The following is a 26,933-nucleotide window of genomic DNA, read 5'->3' on the forward strand; positions in this document are numbered from 1 at the left end:
CATCTGAATAGTGTACAAAAGGACTTACTTTTATTGGGTGCTGCAGTGGTGCAGGACTTATTTTAGGACCCATATTTTGGACTCATTTTTTTAGACTCAAATTTGGGTCCAAAACACAAATCTTGCCACTGTGGAACATATTCATATTTGAGTCTTCTACTTTATGTTTGTTTTAATATATATATATATATATATATATATATATATATATATACAGATTCTATCCAGAGCGGAGCTCCGCTTTGAAAATTAACGTGTGAAGTTCGAGTTTTTGGTCACTTTTTGGTCGCATATCCACATCTCGACTGTTCAGTTTTTAGGTACTAGTGTATAGATCATCTCTGCAAATTTTCAGCCAAAATGATGATCGTTAAGGTATTGATAACTGCCTTAAAGCTCGTACAGTTCAGGTTGACAGATTCAGTCCGTCCATTGGTTTAAGCGAGTTAGATAGCTTAATGATCATCAATTTGGCTGAAAATTTGCAGAGATGATCTATACACTAGTACCTAAAAACTGAACGGTCGAGATGTGGATATGCGACCGAAAAGTGACCTAAAACTCAAACTTCACACCTTAATTTCAAAGTGGAGCTTCGCTCTGGATAGGATCTGTATATATATATATATATATATATATATATATATATATATATATATATATAGACACACACATATACAACTTAAATTAAGATAAAAAAAATGCCTAACAAATTAGTATAAATAAAAGTTAATCATCAAACATTAAACATAACATTCATTAAATTTTATAAGTAAAAAAACATCACAAAGCCGTTGAAAAACGGCTATTTTATAAGTAAAAATCAAAATTTTACGTTTCTCAAAAAAAAAAAAAACTGTAAATTTATATATAATTGATGAAATCTATTTCTGGCCGTTAGATTGAATTAAACATTCAATCTTGGCCTTTAATTATACACAGAAAGAGACGTTGGGTTAAAAGAAACTGTGGGTCCCAGAATTTTCTGATCCCTTCCTACACGTGCATGCAGCTTTTCTGGTCCCTGCTTTTCACTAGCCAACTGGTATCATTCCATTACTGCTTCTTCAAAATCCTGAAATTCCCACCTGATTGAGTACATAGCCACAGTTTGGAACCAACCTTTCTATAAATCTACGATAATGCACGTTTGCCTATAGATAATGAACTATAGACTCAAAAACTTTTGTCTTAGTTTAGGAGAAAAGAACTTTGAGGTTATCTTAGATATATTCTAAGCCCATGCATCATTTCCAAATGTTTACAGTTGATTTTTTTATCACATGTAAACTTATCTTTTTGTTTAAATTTCAGATAGAGTAAGATCTACGTGATTGCTGCTAACAAGTGGTGACTATGAAAAGAACAAAATTCAGCGGCTTCAACGCATTCTCGAAAAGGTCTAATCCTTCTATTGAATACCATACATGTGTTATGACTTATGATCAAAGTCATGATTGTAACCGCATCTTCAACGACATGCTAAGGTTAGGTCCTATTAGAACTTGAGCTTGCCATGGATGTCTTAGTGCTTGCAGTTTGAATTCCAATTCTAATTTATAAACTTTGTAATTTAATATTGAAATTGGTATATTTAATGTTTAGATTGATTTTGTACTTCTAAATATACTAAAGCCCATTACACTGTTCATAAGGGTGTGTTTCGCCCTTTTTTCATCAATTACAGGGTGCCACTGTGAGTCTGAGTGGGAGTACTTATGCGTGGTACAGGCGCCAATTCAGCTTTAACACCTTTTGAAAGAGAACTTCATTGTTTTTCTATCTCTCCAATACCTACTAATTTCTTCAAACACGACACGAGTTTCTGTTGATGGCAGCCTATTCACCACAATATCAGCATCCCACACAACCTCCTGCAATTGGTGACAACCTTCAAAGGGCAAAGAGGGATGTCAGACAGAACCCGTCTCTCAATATCTCATCCTCAAAAAGTGTCCGGTCACCTAATCTACCCTCAACATACTTCAAGAGTTCAAGTAAGCGCACCGCCTAATCAGTCTCCTGTCTCCTCAACACATCTTCCCTTGCATTGATCACTTCAAACAAATGTTCAGTTGTGGTTCTATCCACAGACATGCCGGATCTTCTCCAAATTCTCACCACCGCCTTCTCTCTCAGGTGTCCATAAGTATCTTGCAACATAGCAACAAAAACACTTCCCCAAGCACCTGCCTCTGCACCAACTATCCTTAGTGGATTGCCTTTGGCTTTGCCCATATATCAAATGCCAACTATCCTTAGTGGATTGCCACTTGCTACATATCTGTTGCTTAAAAACATTATGAAACATATGAAGGAAAAAGAGATGGATGTATAAATCTGAATCACAATGTAGCAGTAGATGACCAGTTTCGATTTAAGGCTATCTGATCAAGGAATAGCCTAGGGAGAAAAAATAAAATAAAAAACAATGATATCGAGATTCTCTTAGCAAATTAAGCACATTGATACTACAAAGAGATAACACTAGACCCAGTTTAATGTGCAGATATTTAAATTTAAATGAGCTAACTTTTCAAGATTTTCTGTTTATATGACTAGTAGAATGCCAATCTAATTTCAGAACCTTGTTTAGTACACACTACGGAATCTTAGTGACATTTCACTTTGAAAGATAACAACCACTGTTATTGGATGTGAAACAACCTCACCTGTCATCATACAGCAGCAGCAACATGGTGATAGTAATTTGCTACTTCCTTTGAGTTACAAAACAAGGAAATGAAAAAGACACATGCCCTTATTCGTAGCATCAGATTACAAGTATTTATATCTCATTTTCAGAACTCAACTAAGCGTCGTTAACTGCAAAAGACAAGACTGTTAGAAAGAGCCTTAGATATTGCCGTGATGGTATTTGGAGGTGTTCTGCAGCAGCCTCCAAACAGGGAAGCCCCAGCCTCACGTCATTTTCTATGACCATATCTGCTTTGATTAGATATGCAACTCCAACAAGCAATAACTACTCAAATCATCAACCCCATCATTAGAAATAAAGAAAACGTTCTTCCCTCAAGAAGGTCAGCACATGCCTGCTGCCTCACCTTGAAGCGGAATTCAGCCAAATCAGACCAGAACTTTTAGCTGATACCATAGTGATGTATATGATTCTATCAAATAAATGGCCAAAGAGATAGGAAGATTCTTCTTAACCCAGTGACCATATGGACGAGGCAACATTGTGTCTCTTAAACATGATATGTTCTGATTAATTGTAAACAATGACAGGCACTTGAGCATAAATGTAGGGAAAAATTCACCAACGGTGTCTGGACACTTTGGTGACTTTCAGAATGATACCTGAACTCTGAATGTTATCAATGTGATACCTAGACTTTACTTTTCGTATTATCGTCGTACCTCTGGCGAACTTCCGTCACGTCTCCGTCAACTGTGAGCATGTGTGACTCACGTGAGCCTAAAAATGAGGGCAAAAAAGACATTCTGCCCTCAGTTTGTTTTAAGAAAAAATTCACCAACTGTGTCTAGACACTTAGGGGACTTTCAGAATGATACCTGAACTTACAAAACTATCAATGTGATACCTGAACTCATTTTTTCATATCAACGTCGTACCTACGACCAATTTCCGTCACGGAGCCGTTAAATTTTGCACGTGAGTAACTTAATGAAGACAAAATGATCGATTTACCCTCAAAAGTTTTTTTTTTTTTCCTTTTATTTCTTTCTTTCTTTCTTTCTTTCTTTATTCTTCTTTCTTTCTTTCTTTCTTTCTTTCTTTCTTCTTCTTCTTTTTTGGTTTCTTCTTCCCCTGATTTGAATCATTTGAATCATCAAGATTCAAATCATCTTGCTCGTTCAATTCCCACCGCCGATTGCCTATCAAACACCGCCGCTGTGTCTCAATCCACCTTCATGCACCGCAGATGTTTATGGTTCCCCCCACTTCAAATCCTACAGCAAATTGAAATTGCACTAAGGCTTCGCCGCTCACTCCGAGTTCATCCCTGCCGCTGCCGCCGACGACTTAGCCACCACCACTCTCGTTCTCTCCTCCGACCCCCTTTTATACACCATTGATCAGAAACTCAGACCCTGTCAGCCCTCCACTCTCAAATCACAGCTCCAATCCCACCCTGCCATCCTCTCCGTCGTTCCCGACATGCAACACCACCTCCACACCATCCTCACCTGCAACTTCATCGGTTTAGCAGACAACTTCGGCCTCTGGCCAAACTTCAATCAGAAGCAATTGTAGGTAGCCAAAGATTAACAACTTCGGCCTCCACACCATCCTCACCTGCAGAAAATTCGAGCTGTTCTGATTCACCAGCTCCGCCACTCCACTACTACCCACCATTGCGCCTCGCCGATTAGCAGACAAAGAACTTGGAGCCTCCACCATCTAGAAATGGAGGCTCGCATTCTGCGTGTCCTGCGCGGCGTATATTGGCACCGTCGGAGAAGATGTTGTCTGAACAGAAATTGAGTTCGGGTTCCACGGCGACAGTTCGTCGATTGCGGCCTTGGCTTTCTTGATGACCCAATCGACTGCCTAGTCGGTCTTGCACGTTGTAGAATTGAATGGCGGTGTGGGCGGCGAGCCGGACGCGGTGGTCCCTGGGGCCTTTGGCGGTGTAGACCTTGCTGTGGCGGTCCTTCCGGTCAGTGGCCCTTAGAATGTGGCCTCGAGCCTCCACGATTTCGCTGGCGGTGGAGGGAGAAGCAGTCCTTATACCCAAACCCAATCGAGAAGCAGCGGAGGACGACGTCATTGCGAGGTGGTGGAGGTTGTTGTGGCTCTCCCCCATTTTTCTTCCTGCATATTCCATGGTGGGTTCTCCGAAAGCGGTGGTGTTGGCAAGGAGAGAAGGAGAGAATAAAGAAACCGAAAAAGAAGAAGAAGAAGAATAAAGAAAGAAAGAAAGAAAAGAAAAGGAAAAAAAAAACTTTTGAGGGTAAATCAGTCTTTTTGTCTTTATTAAGTGACTCACGTGCATTGCACGTGCAAAATTTAACGGCTCCGTGACGGAAATTGGTCGTAGGTATAACGTTGATATGAAAAAATGAGTCCAGGTATCACATTAATAACTTTGTAAGTTCAAGTATCATTCTGAATGTCCCCTAAGTGTCCAGACACCGTTGGTGAATTTTTCTCGAGGGTAAATCGGTCTTTTTGTCTTCATTTGCACGTGCAAAATTTAACGGCTCCGTGACGGAAATTGGTCGTAGGTACGACGTTGATATGAAAAAATGAGTTCAGGTATCACATTGATAACTTTGTAAGTTCAGGTATCATTCTGAAAGTCCCCTAAGTGTCCAGACACCGTTGGTGAATTTTTCCCATAAATGTAATGGAAAAGTGCATAGGCACAAGTATAACCAAGGGAAATAGCACATACATTTGCCTTTATCTTATTTGTAGTCGTCTCAAATTCAGTTAGATCAGCATGTACTTGACTTGACCGGAATCTGTAACCATTCCAAGTGAAAAGTTTAGAGTTCCCACTACAAACAGAAACAACAATCAAAACTTATTACATCAATCACCCAGAAACATAGTATTAAGTAACAAAGTGAAACCAAAAATTAATACTGGATCACATCAACCAATTTGTATGACTAACTTGATTTGCAGAGCCTAGCTGACTGCCACCAATATTCTCCTACAACAGTGGGATCACTGGTAATCAACAATGAGGAAAAATAGATGTAATTGAATACCATTATTCTTCATCATCATGTGGCCAATCTTTGCAGCACCGTGACTTTGTTGATTCCATCTGTCCACAATAGCATCAAGCAACAAATGAAAGGCCTTTAGGTTCTTCTGATCAGTATTATTTTGTGCTTGTTATTTTCTTTCATGAGAAACTTTGTTAAATTCTTAGACTGGTTCAGATTAGATGTATTCTTGTATTTCCAAATGTGAAAATAAAATACAGTTTTTTCACGTATCCCACATATGGGCTTCTAAGAAGCAGCCTCATTCTTATCACCAAAATCAGAGAATGCAGCATATTCTTCATTGCTTGCAAATATACCAATTATATAATCCTTAGGTTTGAAAATTAAAATAGTGAAAAAGATTAACATGAGAATGTTTGTCCTTCAGTAAATGAATGAAAACAAATGGCACAGAAAGAAGGGGAGGAAAACCAAATGTCTACAAATGTCAACCCTAGTATGCTTACTACTGCAGTTTTTAGAACAAAGAGAAAATCCTAAATTGGAATATCTTGAAGGAAGGAATACTCATAATCTAGATTCTAACAATTTGAAGCTTGAAGTTAAGAGAGCAGCATCATTTCAAGTTGTTGCTTTGAACCACTCTAAAAGAACACATCTCAGTGAAATTTGCTTCCACTAATGCACTTCAAAATAGACCAAAGTAAATTGTATGGATATGATATTACATGGTAATGCATGGGAGTAACAAGATGTCAGATTCTAATGCAGTAACAGTCCAGATAGACTGCCCCATTCTGATCTCAATGCTGACTACCACAATGCATTACACAGGTTAAAACAACAGTTAGGATTCAATTGAAGCGGACTCCATGTAATTAAGATAATGCCATTGAGATACTTGACACCTCAATGTATAGGTTTTTAAAGTTTGTTTAGGAACCTATGAAAATGAGAGCTATCCTTTCAATGTTCCATTTGCCTTATTAATCCAAGGTTTCTGAATGTAGGATTACTCTGAAAGTGATTTGTTTTTATGCTTTCTCTAAGTTACAATACTTGGAAAAGGAAATGACATAATTCTAAGAGGTTATGCATATATATACTTACACATTGACTAGTTCTAGTGAATAGAAAAACTTGTTGGAGAGAGCCTGATCTTGCAGCAGCCTTTAAAGGGCCTCATGTCACTTGCTAATACTCCGAAAAACTCTTGTAAATCACCCCACTTGATCTCTGCAATGGAATACAAGCAGTCAGAGTTTTCCAAGGGAACACATTAGAAATCAAAATTGGCAATAGTGATGGAAGCCTTAATTTGAAACCGATGCTGTTTCCTGATATAACCAAGTACTTTTGCTGCTGTTTCTTAAGGTGCAAGTAAACATTGTAAATGGTGAGTTCAGATTAATGATAAGCTGATAAATTGATGCAGTTTACTGAATTCCAATTTTTGTAACTGCCTACCTGAATTCCATAACCTCTAACCTCATTCCTATAAAAACATCAAATCTGCCGAAGTTTAGAACAGAGAGGAAAGCCAAACCTGAAACATATCTAAATGCATGGCATTATTGTTTGAATTCTGGAGTGGCTGGTGAGGTAGGATCAAGATTCCCGGGAGTCCACTGCGAATTGGGAAGAGGATAATCATTTGCTTGGCAATCAGACGTCTGGAAGATTTGATCCAGGGGACTCCACCACATATCTGAGGTGGATAGAAAGGTCGGAGGAGGGAATAGAAAGGTCGTCGTCATCGATGATGGGGATGGGAGCCTCAGTGCAGTGTCGTTTTCAAGGAAATGGTTGCTTCTGCTGCTCTTGTTGATGGTGATAATCGTCGTTGGCTCTAGTGCGAGGCATCTTTTGTTCTGCATTCGCAGACCAAAGCCACCAAAGCCAGTCTCTCATCGGCAGGTTCAGGCGCCATTGCAATCTTATTTGAATATTCCATCGGTGGTTGGCATACGAGGTGAACCCCACAGCTTTTTATTCAAACGACTTCCGAGGAGCAAAATCGAAAGAGTGACGTCGAATTAGGCCACCAACCCTTTGGATCCACATTTCGCTTTATATCAGCGGATAATGGAATATAAGTCAGCCCCATATGGTCTGACGTTAAACTCTTTCTATTGTAAGTTCTCTTATGGCAACACCGATATATGAGTTCTGCAGCGATGAAAATATCAGCTGTAAAAGAAGAGTTCTCACCTAAAGGACAAAAAACAGAACAAACAGCCAGTCCTAGGATGTTCTCCCAATTCAATTTGCTTGGGATTTCAAAAAGAATTGCACATGTACTGGACGGGCCTTTTTCATTAGCAACAACCTCCTTCGAAAAAAAATGGAACCACTTCGGAACCTCAATACCGGGTAGTACAAGATTAAACCGGGAGTCCTACAATAAAAGTGTCAACTATGTAAAACTGACTCGCACGCGTTCCTTATATTCAGGTGAGAGACCCCTTGTGTGTGTAGCCGGGTCTCACCCCATAAATTTAAAGGTCAATGAATCATGAATACAGTAACTACTATTTACTAATCAATAATTACATCAAACAAAAAGAGAGAGAATAGAGAGACCTGATTATTCATCAAAATATTTTCCATCTTCTCCATGTCATAGCCTAGACTGTATCTAAATCTATGGGAATTCCACAAGTTCATCTTTAGCATACTCTTAAAGTTGGAGACCTGGGCAATATCAAAAATCTCTCCAGTGGTTCACAATCACTAGCGTTTACCTCACGTGTATTTGGGGGAAGCTCTGGAATTTCTCTAAGTCTCTTGCAAGGATGCATGTCAATCTCTGCCAAGTTGACAAATTTACCAAGTGCAGGAACATTAACAAAATTGTTACTTGAGCGATCAAGTTGGGATAATGTTTCCAAGCAATCAAGACTTCTAATGAAATCAGCAGTTGATAAATTACATCGGTTGATTTTGAGTACACGGAGCTTGGGAAGCCCTAGTGAGCCACTGTCATGATCATGTGAAATTAATACTTGCTTTTGTTGGAAATGTAACAAGATTTGAGCATGCACCACATTTAGGATCTCTAGACTTTGTAACTCATATATGCTACATGGTAGAGTCGTAAGATTTTTACAATCATCTAGATATAACTCATTAAGCCCAATGAGATTTTCAATTGATGGATGCAATTCTATAATGCCACTGCCTTTTAGATACAACTTTTTTAAAGAATTCATCTTTCCCTTGATTTCTGGAAATGTAAATTTTGAGCATCCACTCACCTTTAGGATCTCTAGACTTTGTAACTCATATACGCAGCATGGTTATTGTTGTAAGATCTTCACAACCATCTAGACACAACTCATCAAGCCTAATGAGATTTCCAATTGACAGATGCAATTCTGTAATGCCACTGCCTCTTAGATACAATGCTTTTAATGAATTCATCTTTCCCTTAATTTCTGGAAATGTAACAAGATTTGAGCATCCGCTCACATCTAGGATTTCTAGATTTTGTAACTCATGTATGCTGCATGATATTGTTGTAAGATTTTTACAATATGCTAGATCCAACTCATTAAGCCCGATGAGATTTCCAATTGACAGATGCAATTCTGTAATGCCACAGCCTCTTAAACACAACTCTTTTTAAGGAATTCATCTTTCCTTTAATTTCTGGAAATGTAACAAGATTTGGAACTCCATTAGTTTTTGGAAATGTAACGTGCATATCAATCAGTTTTTGGAACTCCAGTAAGCCTTAGATATTGGCCCCATGATGTTTGGAGCTTCGAATCAGGGAAGCACTATGTCATGCCACTTGCCTATGGCTACGTCTGCTGCAAACTCTTGATCAACCACCCCACTAGACGACCACAATGGAAAAGACATGCTGTCAGAATTTCTCAAGAACAGATGAGAAATGCCATCATTCTCTTTCTTAATGTGCAAGAAGTACTAAGCATTCATATGAATCATATCTTGTTTTGGTACTAAGGTTGTTGGAGAAAAAAGGAACAGACTATAAACTGGTGTATAGCAGGGGACTCACGCTCATTCCTTGCTCAGACCATCATAAGAGTCTCACCACTCTCGAGGCATATCACCATATGCATGTTTGCTGGTAACCTTCCAACTATGTAAGCAATGGAACATTATACTAGAAGGTTAAGAGCTAACCATTTTTTATTTAAACTAATTGACCCGAGATCATACCTTTGAAAATTGAAATAGGTAAAATCCATCAGTGCACAAATCTAGGTGGGGTTCATTTGATATTTACAGCACCAACTTGCTTGCATGACTCTAAGAAGCAGTACTCACACCGTCAATTCCATCATTAGAAACAAAGAAAACCAACTTTTACTTCCCCAAGAAGGTAAGCACGTGCCTGCCGCATCACCCTGAAGCGGAATTTTGCCAACACCAGACTAAAACACTTAGCAAAATGATGTGTATGATCCAATCAAATCATTGGCCAAATTTGTTTATGAATTTAGAAGTTTTAATCTATAAATAATAACTTAATTATTCTGCCTCTGGCATGTAAATGTGCTAGGAAGATTCTTCTTACAGTGACAGTTTCACATTCCATTGGCTTATCACAATGTCCATGTGGACAATGTAACAACGTGCCTCGTAAATGTGATATGTTTCAATAACTTGTAAACAATGAGATAAAGGCACTTGAGCATAGAAGTACTGGGAAAGTATATATGGGCACATGTATAACCAGGGGAAATAGCACATACCTTTACTTCTAGCTTATTTTCAGTCATCTCAAATTCAATCAGATCAACTTTTACCAGACTTTGCCCGAATCTGCAACCATTCCAAGTGGAGAGTTTAAAGTTCCCACTGCAAACGGAAGCAACAATCTAAATGTATAACATTAATCAGTCAATCACCCAGAAACACAGTAGTAAATAACAAGTGAAACCAAAAAAATGAACTAGAAACCAAATATTAATACTGGATCGTTTGTATGTACTACCTTAATTGCAGAGCTGATGGCCATGAATATTCTCCACAATAACACAAAGAAACTATTAAATGCCTTTAGGTTCTTCCAAGTATTATATTATGCTTGTTATTTTTGTCATGTGAAATTTTTGTTAAATTCTTAGACTTGTTTATTGTATTGTTATATTTCTAGATGTGAACAAAATATACAAGCTTTTTACAAATCCTGCAGATTGGCTTCTAAGAAGCAGCCTCATCATACATTCCCATATAATACAGCAATGTCTGTCTTACAACCAGAACCAAAGAGTGCATATTCTTAACTACTCGGAAAGTTGGTCAAGTAGACCAATTATATAGTCCAATCCTTAAGTTTGAAAATCAATCTACTGATATAAAGATTATCATGAAAATAAATATATGTTTGTCATTCAATATATTAATCAAAACAAATGACACGGAGAATAAAGGGGAGGAAAAACCAAATGTGTACAAATGTCAACCCTAGTAAGCAAAATATCTGCAGAATTTAGAAGTTAGAACAAAGAGAAAACCCGAAATTGGAAAATCTTCAAGGAAGGAAGACTCACAAAAATCTCGATTCTCGCAATTTAAAACGTGAAGTTGAAACTGCAGCAGCGTTTCAAGTGGTTGCTTCAAGCCACTGTAAAAAAACACATCTGAGTGAACTTTGCTTCCCTTAATGCAGATTGCAGACTACCACAAGTATCACACAGGGTGACACAACAGTTGGGATTCAATTCATGCAGACATGGGTAGGATTTCTTCAGGGAATTGGCTGCAAAATTGAGATACTTCATGTAATCAAGATAATGCCAAAGATGAGAAGTGTGTGTAGGTTTTTAAATTGAGGATCCTCCGATACTTCCAACTGTTTTCTAAATTTACAGAGGAACTTACGAAAATGAGCTATTCTTTCATTTTTCTGTTTATTCCATTAAACCGGTTTTTGATTGTAGGATTATGATCAAATAAAGTCTAAATACAAACCTTAATGTGTACGCACTATTATTCTGAAACTGAATAGTTTTAATACTTCCTCTAAGTTACAAAACTTGAAAAAGGAAATGATACACGTATTTAACTATTTATTCTTAGAGGAGTAAATATATACACTTACTCAATGATCAGTTTTGATGAGTAGAAATGCTTTCTGGAAAGAGCCTGATCCTGCAGCAACCTCTAAAGAGACTCATGCCACTTTCTAATGAATTAGAAGACTCTCATCAACCACCACATACGATCACTGCAATGCAATACAGGCAATCAGACTTTTTGAAGAACGCATTAGAAATCAATATTGCCATCAATCAACGGAATATTAAGATCCAAGTTCTCTCATAATATAAGTATTAAGTAGAAGTAGTTGCTTTTCTTTCTTAAGGTGCCACTAGACCCAGTGAATGGTATTCCAGATTGATGTTAGCTACTGAATATATGCTGTTTAAACAGGTTTCTTAGATGTGTAGGATTAAGATGGAATAAACCTTAATACACACTGTTATTCTGAAACAACCTCGCATACTGTACAAACACCAGCACCATGGAGAAGTCAGAAAAGTTGGAAAAGAAAAAGATACTAAGAAAATCACATATAAACTTATAGATTGATGAATTTGATGAACACAGATACTGAAACAGCCTTATATCCAAACCTGAAAAATGCTGATTAGCTCTGGCACACTGAAGCTTCAAGTGTAAATAAATAGCAGGTGGGACACACACTGCATATAAATAGCAGTTGGCTCCTCTATCACAGCTCCAAGATTTGACAGTTTCCAGAATTTGGATGATGATCTTCACTTGACGGCGACGCCGCCTCTATCACAGCTCCAGGATTTGACAATTTCCAGAATTTTTGTCGTGATTCACAATCTTCCAAGTTTGGTGGAAGCTCCGGAACTTCTAGGAGTCTCTTGCAACCCTCCAAGTAAAACCATCGCAAGTTGACACATTTGGTGATGCAAGCAGGAAGACTAACAAAATTGTTAAATGACAGATCAAGGAAGTATAATGTTTCCCAGCAATCAAGGGTCATGAGGAAATCACAATCTGATAAACCACATCCTCTGATACTTAATGAACGTAGCTTGGGAAGTGATAATGAGCAACCATAGACATTCAAAATGTTGGTATTTGTAGGAAATCTAACAAGTTTTGAGCAGTTATAAAGATAAAGCTTCTCTAAATTTTGCAACCGATAAATGCTGCACGGTAGAGTTGTAAGATTTTTGCAAAGACTGAGGAACAACTTTTCAAGCCCAATGAGATTTCCAATTGATTCATCCAATTCTCTGATATCACTGCTTGCTAGAAAAAGTTGTCTCAAAGAATCCATCCTTATTGGAACTTTTGGAAATGTAGCCAGTTTTGAGCATCTACTCACATCAAGAACCTTTAGATTTTGCAACTCATAAATATTATAAGGCAAAGTTGTAAGATTTTGACAATTCAGTAGTTTCAACTTTTCTAGACCAATAAGTTTTGTGATTGACGAATGCAAATTTTTAATGTAAGTTCCTGATAGATCCAAATTTGTCAATGAACCCATCTCTTCCCCAACTTCTGAAAATTCCTCAAGCTTGCAATAGCTAACAGAAATAGTTTCCACGGATTTCAAGTTGATTTTTCTTGGAAACATAATAAGGTTAGAGCAGCGGTCCACATTCAAGGTAACAAGGTTACGAAGGAATCCAACGAAATCAGGAACCTCAACTAAACTCTTACAATCAGATAGATCCAACTCTTTCAAGTTGGGGATTCCACTGAAGTCTGGGAGTTCTGTTAGGGATTCACAACCCCTTAAATTCATATATGTTAGCCTTGAAAAATTCTGTATGGCAAAAGGAAAAGGAAAAGGAAAAGATCAACCAATTGGAGGCAGGAAATTACAATATAGTTATTTATTTTTTATTTTTAATTAAAAAAGCCATAAATAAAATAAATTATTAGAGTAAAGTACGTACCTTACGTCCCTTCCATAGTTGTGTGATTCCGCAGCTGCCAGAAATATTGAGCTTTACAAGTTTGTTTGCATGAAAATCAGATGGAAAAGATTGCAACGGACTATTAGGCCAACCAAGCCACCTCAACTGGTTGGAGAGATAATCAATATCTCCAGAAAAACATTCATATTCCATATACGTGCTCATAGAAATATATCTAAGATTCGTCATCTTTGAGAGGCTTTTAGCATTCAAATATATCGTAGATGATCGCCGCGAGACTTGAATGCCTATAATATTTTTTGTTCCCTAGAATAGAAGAAAGCAATCATTTTAACATAGCAATTTCTTATTAGAAGCACAAATACCGTTTCAATACAGTTTTCTTCAACGTTTCAATAAGAAATTATATTCAATATAAAATGCTTTCCAGAATGAAAAACATAGAACATACATCATTAATATACTTACAGTATTATTTGTTAGAACGTGGTCGACATCATCTCCACTCCAGACTCTACTGCGTTCCCCAGGCTCACCGGGCGACTCTTGATACACAATGTTTTTACCCATTTCTTCTATCAAGTCATGCATCCAAATACAACCTTTGTCTATTCCATTTGTCCGAGGCTCATATCTATCAATTCTAATTAAGGCTTTTTCTTGTAGTTGTGCAATACTAGTCACCGATTTGAGGTCGTAGCAAGCTTCTAGTATTTGTTTCACATGGTGGACCTCCATACCTTTAAAGAAGCAAGCGATATCAAGAAATATTTCTTTTAAATCTGGTCCAAGAGCATCATAACTTAGTCTAAGAACATCTTGTATCTCCGTCTGAGGACCTCCTTTACAACTACCTATTAATGTTGCTTCCCACTCTTCTCTGCTTCTACGAAATAGATGAGAGCCTAAAACTATCAAAGCCAAAGGAAGGCCTTGGGCATAGTAAATAGCACGTTGGGCAAGTTCCAGATAATCTTCTGGAGGTCCATTTCTTTTGAATGCATTTAACCTAAACAACTCCAAAGCTCGACTATAGTCTAACATTTTGACCTCGTATACTTCATCAACTTCATGAGTAGTTAGACAACGTTTATCTCTTGTTGTTATGAGGATTCTACTGCCCGGTCCAAAACAATGAGGGGATGGAACTAAGTTCTGTAATTGGCTAGAATGACTCACATCATCAAGGATTAAGAGAACTCTTTTATTTCGCATCCTTGTCTTTATCAAACCGACTCCTTTATCAACACTGCGCACCTTCAAAGTTGAGTCTTCTAAGATATCAAACAAAAGTGTCTCTTGCAATTGGGTTAGGCCATTTGATCTAACATCTGCCAAGAAACAACTACGTTTAAACTTATGGCGAATTGAATTAAACACATCTTTCGCAATTGTGGTCTTTCCTATCCCACCAGTCCCCCATATGCCTACCATGCGAACAATATTTTCGTCAACATGTAAAAGTCTGATGACATCTTGTCTACAAGACTCTAATCCAATGGGATGTTCAGTAACATGCAACTCACATGAAGGGTTTACTACTCCGGCAGACAACTCCCCAACAATATCATTTATAAATTTACCCTCGTACCTATGAATTTAAAAGCATATGTACGAAATCAAATAAAGTAGATGATTAATGGTGTCTTCAAAAAAAAAAAAAGGCTAACTAATTAACTAGCTAGTGGAGGGGTTAAAAACATACTCGTCGTCCCGGACAGGCCAGCCAGACAAATCTGCTGCTTCCTTAAGAGCTGCCTTCCATTTATCCATGCTATCCTTGTATTTGCATTGATCAAGCGTAGCAAATGCGTCACCGAAAGCACCTGTTTGATTCCGTACATCTGAGGGATCTACCTTGTAGAAAACTGATCTAACCTCTTGCCCTTTTGATTTTCTGCATTCAAGTATCTTGACCAGTTCTTCTAAGCACCACCTTGAGGCAGCATAATTTTGAGAGAAGACTATGATTGAAACTCTCGACTCGTCAATTGCTTTGAGGAGCTCTTGTGATATGTTTTCTCCTCTGCTAAGCTTATCATCTCTGAAGGTCTCAATCCCCCTCTGACACAAAGCAGTATACAAATGATCTGTAAAATTAAAGCGTGTATCCTCGCCTCGAAAACTCAGGAAAACCTCGTATGTGTAATGATTTTGGTGATCAGTAGAAGAATGTGGGAGAGAAGAAGATAAAGAACTGGCTGCTTCATGGGTCAGAGAAACCATATTTTGCTTGCTCTGCTCGATCTGTTGAATGTTGCCTTCCTGGAGTGCTTTTGTATTGTAGATATGAGATCTCAACTCTCAAGAAGATAGTTTCTTGGTTCCTGCTGCAATGTGAATTGTGAGGTTGAAAGTGACTAAATCAGAACCTCTACGAGCCTTGTTCTTCTTTCTTTGCAATTTCACTTGGACTAAAATTATCTTGGAAGATTTTCCTTTTTATTTTTTATTTTTCAGTGGTGATGACTTTAAAGACTTGGAAAATCATTACTTTGATGCTTGATGGAACAGGGAAATTATCTCGTCTACTGTGTACATTTTGTTTCGGTTCAATGTATTTTCTAGGGAGGAGATTGCATACGGCATAGGGAAATGAGTTCTCAATTATGTCATAAATGAGATAACTTACTACTAGCATAGGGAAATGAGTTCTCAATTATGTCATAAATTCTCATTGCAATTTGTTTTGTTTAATTATCAAGTATCAGTTGCTTGGTTAATATCCCAAGTAGTCTTATATGTTGCCGTCCTGCAGCAGCCTATTAAGATGGAATCCGCGGCATCATGCCAGTTGATCACTGCTCCTGAAACCTATTCAGCAACCACCCCTGTTAATCACTTAACTGAAAAAGAAATGCAGTTGGCCCTTTTGAAGTACACTTTAGAATTCAAAACTGCGGTCATCCATGGAACTGTTTCTGAGGATCAAAATCCTACAGTAGAAAGGAATCAAAGGATTGCTTAATCCAAGAAAACATGGTGCAAATATGATATGTTTCGATAAATTGGCACCTGAGTACCTAGGAAAATAATGTAGGCACAAGGGGCACAACTAAGGTGAACAGCAAACACTTTTGCTTCTAGCTTAGCTTATTCCCAGTGGCACTATTCTGATGTTTCTATACTTCTCTCCTCCCTGCAAACACAAATTATATCTCGATAGCCTGCAATATGGCAAGTAGTAAAGTAAAACAAAAACAAAAAAACAAAAAAACCAGAAAGAAAGATCAATAACAACGGCATACAAGATGTGTGGAAAACCACTTCCTTACCTGATCATCAATTTTCTCTGAAAACGGTGGGACCAATTCACTGTTGGCAATGAGAACGCATACGGCAAACCTGATCTCATCATCATGTAGCCAACCTCCGACTATCAGATCCTCTGCGTTTGTTGAATCCTTGTGTCTACAATTATAAAGTAACTCAAAAACCAAAACCAAAAGCAAATGGCCAAATGCACACTGATTGGGAAACAGAAAGCCAGCCAACATTGCTCAAGGAGGCCAAAGTTCATTGCTGATTTCTACTTCTTAACGAAAATTAGCATTATCTGACTCTTGTTCTAGAAAGAAAGTTTTAATCACTTAACTAAAGAGTGATTTGGCGAATACTGTATACAGAGGTTTTGGAACATATTCTAGAAAGAAAGAAAAATGAAAGACAAAGATAGAGACAACGATTTTGTTCCTTAACAATTTAGGGATTAATGTCATGTTCTTCTCTTTTTCCTTATATCAAGTGTTAGGGGATTAATATCAATGTCGATACCTTATGTGTAGCCACTAGCTAACCTGTCTCATAATAGTGCAAGTATTAACTAACAAACTATACATATTTAGGACTGTCACTGTATATGTCAATTTCAAGTGACCTATGTAGTTCTTATCGATATGCTCAATTATGAAGTTACACTTGCTACGCTAAAATTTGAATTTTTCTTCAGTCAATGCTCATCAAAATATACCAGAGTTAATTGTACATGATAAACATGGTAATGGGAGTAACAAGGTAGCACTACTAATGCAGTAAAAATCAAGATAGATCTTGCCCCTTTCTGCCCCCAATGCAGACATGGGTGAAACAACAGTCGGGATTCAATTGAAGCAGACATGGTTTGGGCCTTCTGGACGGATTTGGATGCAACATTTAGATACTCAATATAAATACGATGATGGTGTAGTTGCTAGAGCTGAGATACTCGAAACCTCAGTTTATAGATCTTTAAATTGAGGGTACTCCAATCCTTCCAACTACTTTCTAAATTTACAGAGGAAGAATAAGTTTGCTAAAGAATGAGCCATTTTTCAATGTTCTGTTCATTTTACTAAACAGGTTTCAGAAACATGTAGAATAATGATTGAATAATCATAGATGCGTACTGTTATACTGCAATATAACGACACAAAACCAGCACCATCTAAGTTAAAAATTAAAATTAAAAACTTGGAAAAGGAAAAGGAAAAGATTCAGGTATTCATTAGAAGATTATTACATTTACATACCTACATATTGTAAATTTGTACTCATCCTGCAGCAGCCTCTAAATAGCCTCATGCCACTTACCTATGACTCTGCAGATAATCAGTCTCATCAACCACACTACTTGATCACTGCAATGGAATACAGGCAGTCAGACCTTTTCAAGAACAGATATACAAAACAAAATTGCCATTAATCCATGGAGCCATTTACTAATATCAAAGTTCTTTCCAAATATAACTAGACGTACTTGCTCCTCTTTCTTAAGGTGCTAGTATGGTAACCCCAGATCCAAGCTATCCATATATGCTGATTAGTTGATGCAACTCCCTTTTGCTAATTTCAAATGTTACTAACCACTATAATTTAAAAGCTCAGAAAAACCAACAAATGAAAAAACAATGATATCCAGAAGACCAAAAGACCAACATGGCTGCATGCTGTTAGTACTGCCACAAAGACTACTTCATCTGGTTTCACCCCTTGCTTAAGCATGTCATCGAAAAGCTCTATAGCTCGCTCCCCATTTCCTTGGATGGCCATTGCTCCAATGGCTGCTGTCCAAGCAGAAACATCTCTTCTTGCCATGTTATCGAACACCTTCATTGCACTTTGAGGGTCGCCACATCTAGCAAACATGTCAACTAAAGCTGTCCGAGCCGCATGTCACAGCTAATTTGGTGGGGGGGGGGGGGGGGGGGGGGTGTTTGGTTTGGATGTAGTAGTGCACCAACTAATTTCCAAATAAACAACAGTTACACAATTACAAAACACAGCAACAAACTAGCGCCAAAGAGCACCGCAAATGTTGAAACATATGAAAAAGAAAAGAAAATGAATTTAAAAATCAGAACCTTCTATACCAGTGCATGAACCCTGAAATTTACCAACTATCGAAGCAAAAAATGCAGCCTTACTTGCTCGCTGGATCATCTGAGTGGGAGTAAGTATGCGCGGTTCAGGCACCAATTCAGCTTCAACACCTTTTGAAAGAGAAACTATGATTGGCATTGTTTTCCTATCCCTCCAATACCTACTAATTTCTTCAAACACGACACGAGTTTCAGTCGATGGCAGCCCATTCACCACAATATCAGCATCCCACACAGCCTCCTGCAAATTGGTGACAACCTTCAAAGGGCAAAGAGGGGTGTCAATCATATTCAGACAGAACCCGTCTCTCAATATCTCATCCGCAAAAAGTATCCGGTCACCTAATCTCCCCTCGACATACTTCAAGTAAGCGCACCGCCTAATCAGCCTCCTCAACACATCTTCCCTTGCATTGATCACTTCAAACAAATGTTCAGCTGTGGCTCTATCCACAGACCTTCCAGATCTTCTCCATATTCTCACCACCGCCTTCTGTCTCAAGTGTCCATAAGTGTCTTGCAGCATAGCAACAAAAACACTCCCCCAAGCACCTGCCCCTACACCAACTATCCTTAACGGATCACCTTCGGCTTTGCCCATCAAACGCCGAAGCTCGTCAAGCTTCTCCTCAACAGAAACATTCGAGTGCTTAACCAACCACTCCGGTGAGTAGTTCACTCCATCCGCGGTAGCACTCATCCTTCTTCTTTTTCCTTCTTACAGTTACAAACAAACTCACCTCCAAACCCAAGTAACTCTTAACATTTAGACACACATCAACTGCCCCATCTCAACTCAGAAATCAAAAAAGCTTTGATCTTGTTTCTGGGATTTTTCGGCAAATTAAAAAACAACCCTTCTCTAATCCAAGTTGGTCCAATTAATACAAGAATTGAAAGGAAAAGGAGACGAACCAAACTGGGTGAGATCGAATTTTGGGCTCCAAAACGTGTCCAACAGCCTTGTTCAAACCTTCACGCATTGCATGTGTACGCAGAGTGGTTCGCAGAAGAGGAAAAATTAATGGGGAATGAGGAAAACGCAGAAAGAACCCAAAAAAGGAAAATAACAAGCTGTTACTGGCTGCTCTGCCGACTTGTGTTTAAGGAGTGAGCTAAGATTGTAGGATTGTACTAAATGCGAGGGGCAGCAGCAAATGAAACGTGTTTGTTCCAATTTTTTTTTTTAAATCAGTTACGGAGTGCTATTGTGAGTCTGGATTAAGAGGTTGGTCGTCGTTTTTTTTTTTTGACGCGATAGAACGGACTGGATGAATGGATTTGGCTTCGATAATACAGTGGGTGCTCGAATAGAAAGAGAAAGAAGAGGATTTGGTTTAGATAATACCCAATTTGTGGTTTTGGTGGGTTTGGCGAGCATTGAAGTTTTCTTCTGCTATTGTTTTTCTTAGTTTTTGTGTCTTTTGGTGTTTAATTGTTTTTTGTTGTTGTTAGTTTTGAATATTAATATCAGTTTTTACGTTTTAGAAGTTTGGTTTATCTTCGGCTTTGGGATCTCGGTGATTGTATATCTCTCTATGTGTTAGTTGGATTTCTCATACTTATCACTAGCCATTACCATTGGTATTATTCCATTATTGTTCAAAATCCTGAAATTCCCACCTGATTGAATATATAGCCACAATCTGGAACGGGAACCAACCCTTCTTTAAGTTTATGATAATGCACTTTTGCCTATAGATAATGAACTGCATACTCAAAAACTCATTTTAGGAGAAAAGAACTTTGGGGTTATCTTAGATATATTGTTAGAACAAGCCCACCTAAGTAGGTAATGGCCCATTAGGCCCAGTTGCTTATCTTAGCCATGCCATCTTGGAATGACGTCTTGGGGGTCCTGTGCCAAACGTCCCTTTCTTATTTTGTTTAGATGGAATGTCATCTATATCTTGTATTCAATCTGCAAAGAATGGGCATTGATGAATGATGATTAGTCTTTAATAATATACTAACTGAGATCAAACGAACAAACACGGATCGTGTCGGGCAAGTAACCATGTGGACGCAATCAACATTGATCTATATCAATCTCACTATCTTCTCTGATCACTTTCAGTAATATTTAAATTGTTTTCAACCATGGACACAATTAATATTGAGAAAAAGTTTAAATTTAAGTGAATGAAGCGAAGTGGAGTATAATATTTTCATCATGAGAGAGAAGCAGATTACATGCAAAGAAATCATCTAATAGGTAAATTCAACATCAAGAAATTCAAAAAAAGTAAATGAAACCCAGCAAATATCACCCATGACTTCCCCCAACCCCTCACCTAAAACCAATGAATGTCTACATGAAAGAATCATAACACCCATCATAATCATCATGACAAAGAGCTTAAATAAATAAGAACTTGATGGAAAAGATTGAAACTATGCATTGTACAGTAGAAACAACTGAGTTCCTGAAAGGAGTCAAGGGAAGTGAGAGCAAAATGCTTTGACTTTTTGACGAGTTGTATGCTTTTAGGGAGTATACGACGCCTACCGGAGATCCAGCAAGCCGCCATTGACGGGAAATTGACCCAGTTTTTAATCTAGGGTAATTAGCATCCACAATTAACATCTCATATTTACCTAAGTTTTAATCTCATACGGCAGTAAAAAACACACAAAACAAATAATTGTGGGTATGGACAAGTGGTGCACTGGTGCAGCGTTGCAGTGATACTCCAAATGCCTAACCGTTTTAAATGACTCAACAATATATATTAAATTTTATCGTGAACAATTTAGGGAAACTAATTTCAAATGATGAAATTCCTTCGACAAAAAGGTATCATGTGCTGGAGACTTAATTTTTATATAAATAATTGTCAATACAATGTCTAAACTCATGAATGAAGGTGCATCTTCTTTATGAAGATACCTTCATATACTACTTAATCCAAGAGAAACAGGCTGTTTTCTATATCGAAAAGAAAACCCTCAATATGTATAAGAACTCTTGAGAATGACCGAAAGGCATTGCATTGTGGTGTAAGTTGCTATCGCTTATCGTCCTTCAATCATTGTAATGCTAGCTTCATTTTTGGAGGAATTTGTATTCTCAGAGTGTGGTTGAGGATAATGAGCTGTGTTTTGGATAGTGAATACAGGCAGTTTAGGTTGTGGACCATCTTTCTCACTACTTAACATCAAAGCTATATCTGCCATGGTTGGCCTATCCACAGCATTGTCTTGTACACACAGAAGCCCAATATGTATGCATTTTAGTACTTCCAATGAGGAATATGAATCGCCCAATATTTCATCTACCAACTCCAACCCCCTGCCTTCATTCCACAAGTTCCATGCCTGAAAAAGGATTCACATATATGGTTTAAGTTATATGAAACTATGAAAGACACTGCATGTTCATGAGTTCACATTTTACATTAGATGTTAAGAGTATGAACTTACATAGGCTAGAAAGCCTAGCTGTTGGTCATATAAAGAGAAGCTGGTATTCTTCTTGCTGCTAATAATCTCCAACATCAAAACCCCAAAGCTGTAGACATCAGATTTTTCAGAAAAAATTCCCCCCATGGCATACTCAGGAGACATGTAGCCACTGCATATAGCAAACTAATTAGTATGTAACTATTCAACATATTGGAGATTAGGAAGAAAATGATTCTTACCGTGTTCCCACAACTTTTTGAGTATTTTCTAGATTTTGTGTTCCTTCGATTATGCGTGCTAATCCAAAATCTGAAATTTTTGGATTCATTTTCTCATCCAAGAGAATGTTGCTGACTTTCAGATCTCTATGTATTACCTTCACATACGAATCATGATGAAGATAAAGAAGCCCTCTAGCAATACCCTGAATAATATTAAAGCGTGTCACCCAATCAAGCACGGCTCTCTTCCTCGTATCTGATCAAATAATCAACGCACCTAGTTAGTGTAATCAGTAAAGGTTTTTTTTATAGATCACGACTCCCATGTATGTTTCAATGAAATATCATGAGACTGCTACCATTTCAAAACTTGGTTAACACCAGATTTCTATCCTTGTTGTAATTGCTAGGAAATGCAGACACAGCTATATGAAAAGTAGTAGTGAATGCATCATAGATTTCTGAGCTGAACACACAGTAGAGATTATATTATACAGACGTATTCAATATCTAGTAGTTCTCTGCATTATTTTTGACAGCCGCATTCAATATATAATATATATATATATATATATATATATAATAGTTTAGATCTAGAAAGTACTGACTGATGGAGTTTGTCTCTTGGTAATTTATTTCATGTGACTATTCATAGCTTTATGGTAGTATGTCGCTGTGAATTTGTGATTCCAAAACCCATATATTGCTAAGGTTCAATTCTTCAGACTTTCCTAATCTCTTTCTTCTTAGATGAGAATAGATAGGTGAGATCCTACTTTTTCAAAGAAATTTTCATGGTTATCCCAAGTTTGACATTTAAAAACAGCTAATAAGAGATGAAAGAATATATTGAAATATTAAGAAGATAAGTGAAGATGAGTTTTGCAATGCAACTGAACATGCATAAAACACTATTGAAACTAACCGAATAGAAAAGTATCCAAGCTTTTGTTTGGCATGAACTCGTAAATCAGTAACTTCTCATCCTCTTTAACACAGCAACCCATGATCCTAACTAGATTTTTATGTTGAAGATTGGAGATCAACAACATCTCGTTCTTGAACTCTTCAATGCCTTGTCCTGAGCTACTAGATAGTCTCTTTACAGCTACTTCCTTCCCATCTTGTAGCATACCCTATAAATCACGAGCTCCACAATTTATTAACCGAAGACATGTTTGTTTCTTGTACTTGTCGAAATTAGATATATAGTATCCTTGAGAAAGAAAGTACCTTATAAACTGGGCCAAATCCTCCTTGCCCAAGTTTGTTTGCGAGACTGAAATTGTTTGTAGCAATTACTATGCTATCAAAATCATATATCTTTAGCTCTGAGGGATCATGCTTTCCTATATATTCTCGGAGACCATCTCTTGAACTCTTAATCATACCAGTCGATTTAAAGTTCTGTCCTGTACGTTTTCATAAATAACATCGAACACTGAGTTGGAGCCAAACAACAAAGCAACATTCGGATGCCAATTAATAAACAAAACAAAAACATACTCCTATGAAGTTATTAATGAAAGTTATACTGGTTTCATTTTATATTTAAAAAGAGAGCGGAGAGATAATGTGCTAATGTATGAATTGGTTTATTTCTTACTCTTCTGGTTAGCTTGCCTCCTGTAAAATCCGAATACTATGGCTGCCAAGATACTCACAAAACCAATAGCTGTAAGGCTGGCGATTAACTTTATTGGCTTTCCTTCACCTGAAAAAAGGAGAGACAAAATGAACTTACAATACAAACACAGGCATGAAACAGAAAATTAAGAAAAGAGATTGTCGTAAGAGTTATGCAAGCACTACTATCAGTTACCTAGTTCGGAGCGTGCTAGGCGAATATAAATATCTACTCCGACAGATGCCGAAAACTGCTGTATATCAATAAGATCTTTGGACCACACCAAACACCCTATATTATTGACAAATGCATAAGCAAGGCAAGAACAGTTGGTTAGGCACCGTAATTTGCAGTCGTCGGACGTTTCTTCAGCATTGAAAGCAGTAATGAACTCATGAGAATCTGGTATTTTCAACTTCACCATCTTCCAAAACCCATCATCATCAACTTGTTTTTCTCTTGATGAGACTGATTTATTTGTTTGTCTCTCACAAAACAATTTGTTCTGCCTCACACACCCTCCTGTCCAGTTTCCTTTGCTCCATTGCGCGCTTGACTTCGGTACAAAACCTTTCAAACACTTACAGATTGGATATGCAGAAGCTTTGCAAAGTCCAAAAGGTCCACAAGCTCCATAAATGTCACATGCATTCTTAGGTGTCTGCCAATAAACATACCACTTCCCATCATTCTTCGAAAATGTAAGCCTCACTATTCCTTCTGGAGATATGTATATGTATGCCACCGGTTTGTCATATAAACTATAAGAAAAATCCTGCGTGCCCTGCTTTAAGTTATCATCTACACTAAATCCATTTATATATCGATGATCCATTTCTGGTACACCAATGAAGCTTGACTTATCCCATGGTCCACTTCTCCAGTAAGGAACTGAATGTGAATCATTTGATCCATTATTGATCCAAATGAACACTTGTGACGGCGTCTGTGGCGCCAATCCAAGCAAGAATCTCCCTGGTGATGGATCATTCTCTGCTTTCCAAGAACTCAAGAAGTTCCCCTTTCCAGACTTATCGTAACGCAAGACCATGTTTGGCAGGACTGTGTCACCAGGATGATCAAAGCTCTGCCATAACTCAGCTCCCAGATGATCATTGACAACAAAGTTTCCATTGTCTAAAAGAACTGCAGCAACTGAGCTATTATCCAATGATGACACCAAAGAAGTAACATTGGTAGACCAAATAGACTTCTGTTTCCCATCAATAAGCTTCAGATTCCCATTGCTGCTAACAGTCAAGCTCGCCGAGGTGTCTGTAGCTGCAAGGGGATTTTCTCTATTGGCCACCCATACAACTTTTCGCGGAGATATATCTTTGTGCCATATCCCCACATACTTGTTAGCAGAGTTATTTGGACTGAAGAAGCCTAACTCAAAAATGTGGCCAGGGGAAACTAGAGCTTGTCCTTGCGCTAATGGTTGCGAAGGAGTTATCTCATCAACGTCGACAGCGCAATGATAATGGGATGGAAACAAGCTGAATAAGAAAATCAAAAGGAAGAAGAACATGGAGCCATTTAAAGCACTGACGCTTCTGGTTCTAGTATCCATTGGCATCCCAATAGGCTGTCAAACAATAATGGACATTAAATGCTACTCTTATACTAGTGGTCAAGTTCAATTGCTTACAAACTTCTGTCAATATCGAAATAGTTGCGCATTTTGAAGCTTGTGAATTTCCTTACCTAACTTGAGTTCTGGAGGGTTCTGGAGGATACGAGCCACAAAGATCCAGAAATTGCACCGTGTCATTCCCATCGACCATTGTAAGAACAATCAACAAGTTGCCCTAACCTTATCGGGCCCATACAAAGGTGACAATATTCCTCTTGTATAGTATGAAATTAAATTAAAAGACCTTGGCAGTAGTGCGTGCGATTCCCTTATTTCGTATGTGGGACTACACTACAGCACGGTTTTTGTCCAAGACTCCAAGTTGTCAAAAAATTATACATATTCTTCTCCAATGCAGTCCACTTGTGCGGCTGGCAAAGTGCACATCGCACTGAAGCAGCAAGTGCATTCACTTCAATCAACGCACTGCACTTAGTCTTTCCACTTCGATCGACTAGATACACAAACTTAATTGCTACCTCTACTGTGAGTCTGTGAGCGCAAGAAGTGAAGAAACTCCGATTGGGCTACTAGCTAGGCGGTAGGGACTCCAAAGTCTAAGTCTTTCTTTCAAGTTTTCAACGCAATTCTTTGGACAGGTGCTAGATTTCATAAGATTTATGTTCCCAGGACCAGCTATTTTTCCCGTTGAATAAATGGAAACTTGGGACCCCTACAAGGAAATCATAAACAAAATAAAAAAGGAGAAAAAATTCACGGTGCGGTTGTCTTCAAGTAGGGTGGTAGACTTTTTTTTTTTTTGGTTACAAGTTGGGTGGTAGACTTGGGGCAAGGATTAAAATATATCAGATCAGAACTTTCAAAAAAGAATATATCAAAAATATCAGGAATATTTTGAAAAAAAAAATTTAATAGAGTCAATTTATTGAATTTATATATAATAAATATAAATGTCAACTTTATCTACATAAAAAAAGAGACTTCAGATGGTTGAAAATAGCTCGCTGATCTATGGAAGTACGTACTATAATTGTTGATTTCTTTTCTTTTCACCCAGATTCGTTTTGAGGGAATTTCTCCTTCTTCGTATTCCATTCGAGAGGATTACTCCTCACTTAGATTCCCTTCGAGGAGATTACTCCTCACTCA

The 26,933-nt window shown here is 37.8% G+C and overlaps 3 protein-coding genes and 1 long non-coding RNA gene across 23 annotated transcripts in view; all 4 read right to left on the minus strand.

The window, feature by feature from the left end:
- Positions 1-20,147, minus strand: part of LOC112192570 (probable glycerol-3-phosphate dehydrogenase [NAD(+)] 1, cytosolic) — a 38,967-nt gene extending 18,820 nt beyond the window's left edge. The window contains exon 1 of the mRNA XM_024332382.2: positions 18,980-20,147. Coding sequence (XP_024188150.1) covers positions 18,980-19,634 — 655 coding nt within the window. The 5' untranslated portion in view covers positions 19,635-20,147. The remainder of the gene's footprint in view (positions 1-18,979) is intronic.
- On the minus strand, positions 5,333-7,945 carry LOC121051049. Its single transcript, XR_005804936.1, has 3 exons — positions 7,217-7,945; positions 6,781-6,906; positions 5,333-5,765 (listed from the first exon to the last, which is right to left on the minus strand). It is a non-coding gene; the product is annotated as an uncharacterized LOC121051049 (long non-coding RNA).
- Positions 9,237-18,973, minus strand: LOC121051047 (disease resistance protein RPV1-like). Of its 19 annotated transcripts, none has more exons than XM_040512905.1 (13): positions 18,313-18,973; positions 18,147-18,193; positions 16,853-16,922; positions 16,601-16,716; positions 15,283-16,513; positions 14,046-15,168; positions 13,596-13,883; positions 12,285-13,462; positions 11,750-11,875; positions 10,398-11,407; positions 9,862-10,049; positions 9,698-9,781; positions 9,237-9,511 (listed from the first exon to the last, which is right to left on the minus strand). In XM_040512905.1, exons 5-8 carry the CDS (start codon positions 15,801-15,803, stop codon positions 12,383-12,385), a joined length of 3,012 nt encoding a protein of 1,003 aa, XP_040368839.1. In that variant the 5' UTR covers positions 15,804-16,513; positions 16,601-16,716; positions 16,853-16,922; positions 18,147-18,193; positions 18,313-18,973; the 3' UTR covers positions 9,237-9,511; positions 9,698-9,781; positions 9,862-10,049; positions 10,398-11,407; positions 11,750-11,875; positions 12,285-12,382. The 19 variants fall into 19 exon arrangements, with proteins under 19 accessions (XP_040368839.1, XP_040368838.1, XP_040368837.1 ...); XM_040512904.1 differs by having other exon boundaries at positions 18,086-18,193; XM_040512903.1 differs by having other exon boundaries at positions 16,853-16,988; positions 18,086-18,193.
- A 1,576-nt stretch (positions 20,148-21,723) lies between the features above and the next one.
- On the minus strand, positions 21,724-26,038 carry LOC112164362 (G-type lectin S-receptor-like serine/threonine-protein kinase SD1-29). Of its 2 annotated transcripts, none has more exons than XM_040513033.1 (8): positions 25,895-26,038; positions 24,383-25,686; positions 24,167-24,274; positions 23,794-23,972; positions 23,486-23,696; positions 22,579-22,816; positions 22,358-22,508; positions 21,724-22,252 (listed from the first exon to the last, which is right to left on the minus strand). In XM_040513033.1, exons 1-8 carry the CDS (start codon positions 25,972-25,974, stop codon positions 21,950-21,952), a joined length of 2,574 nt encoding a protein of 857 aa, XP_040368967.1. In that variant the 5' UTR covers positions 25,975-26,038; the 3' UTR covers positions 21,724-21,949. The 2 variants fall into 2 exon arrangements, with proteins under 2 accessions (XP_040368967.1, XP_040368966.1); XM_040513032.1 differs by having other exon boundaries at positions 21,725-22,252; positions 24,383-25,775; positions 25,895-26,029.
- Between the last annotated feature and the right edge of the window lie 895 nt (positions 26,039-26,933).

Source organism: Rosa chinensis, chromosome 1 (genome assembly GCF_002994745.2).
Source record: "Rosa chinensis cultivar Old Blush chromosome 1, RchiOBHm-V2, whole genome shotgun sequence".
Taxonomy (NCBI): domain Eukaryota; kingdom Viridiplantae; phylum Streptophyta; class Magnoliopsida; order Rosales; family Rosaceae; genus Rosa; species Rosa chinensis.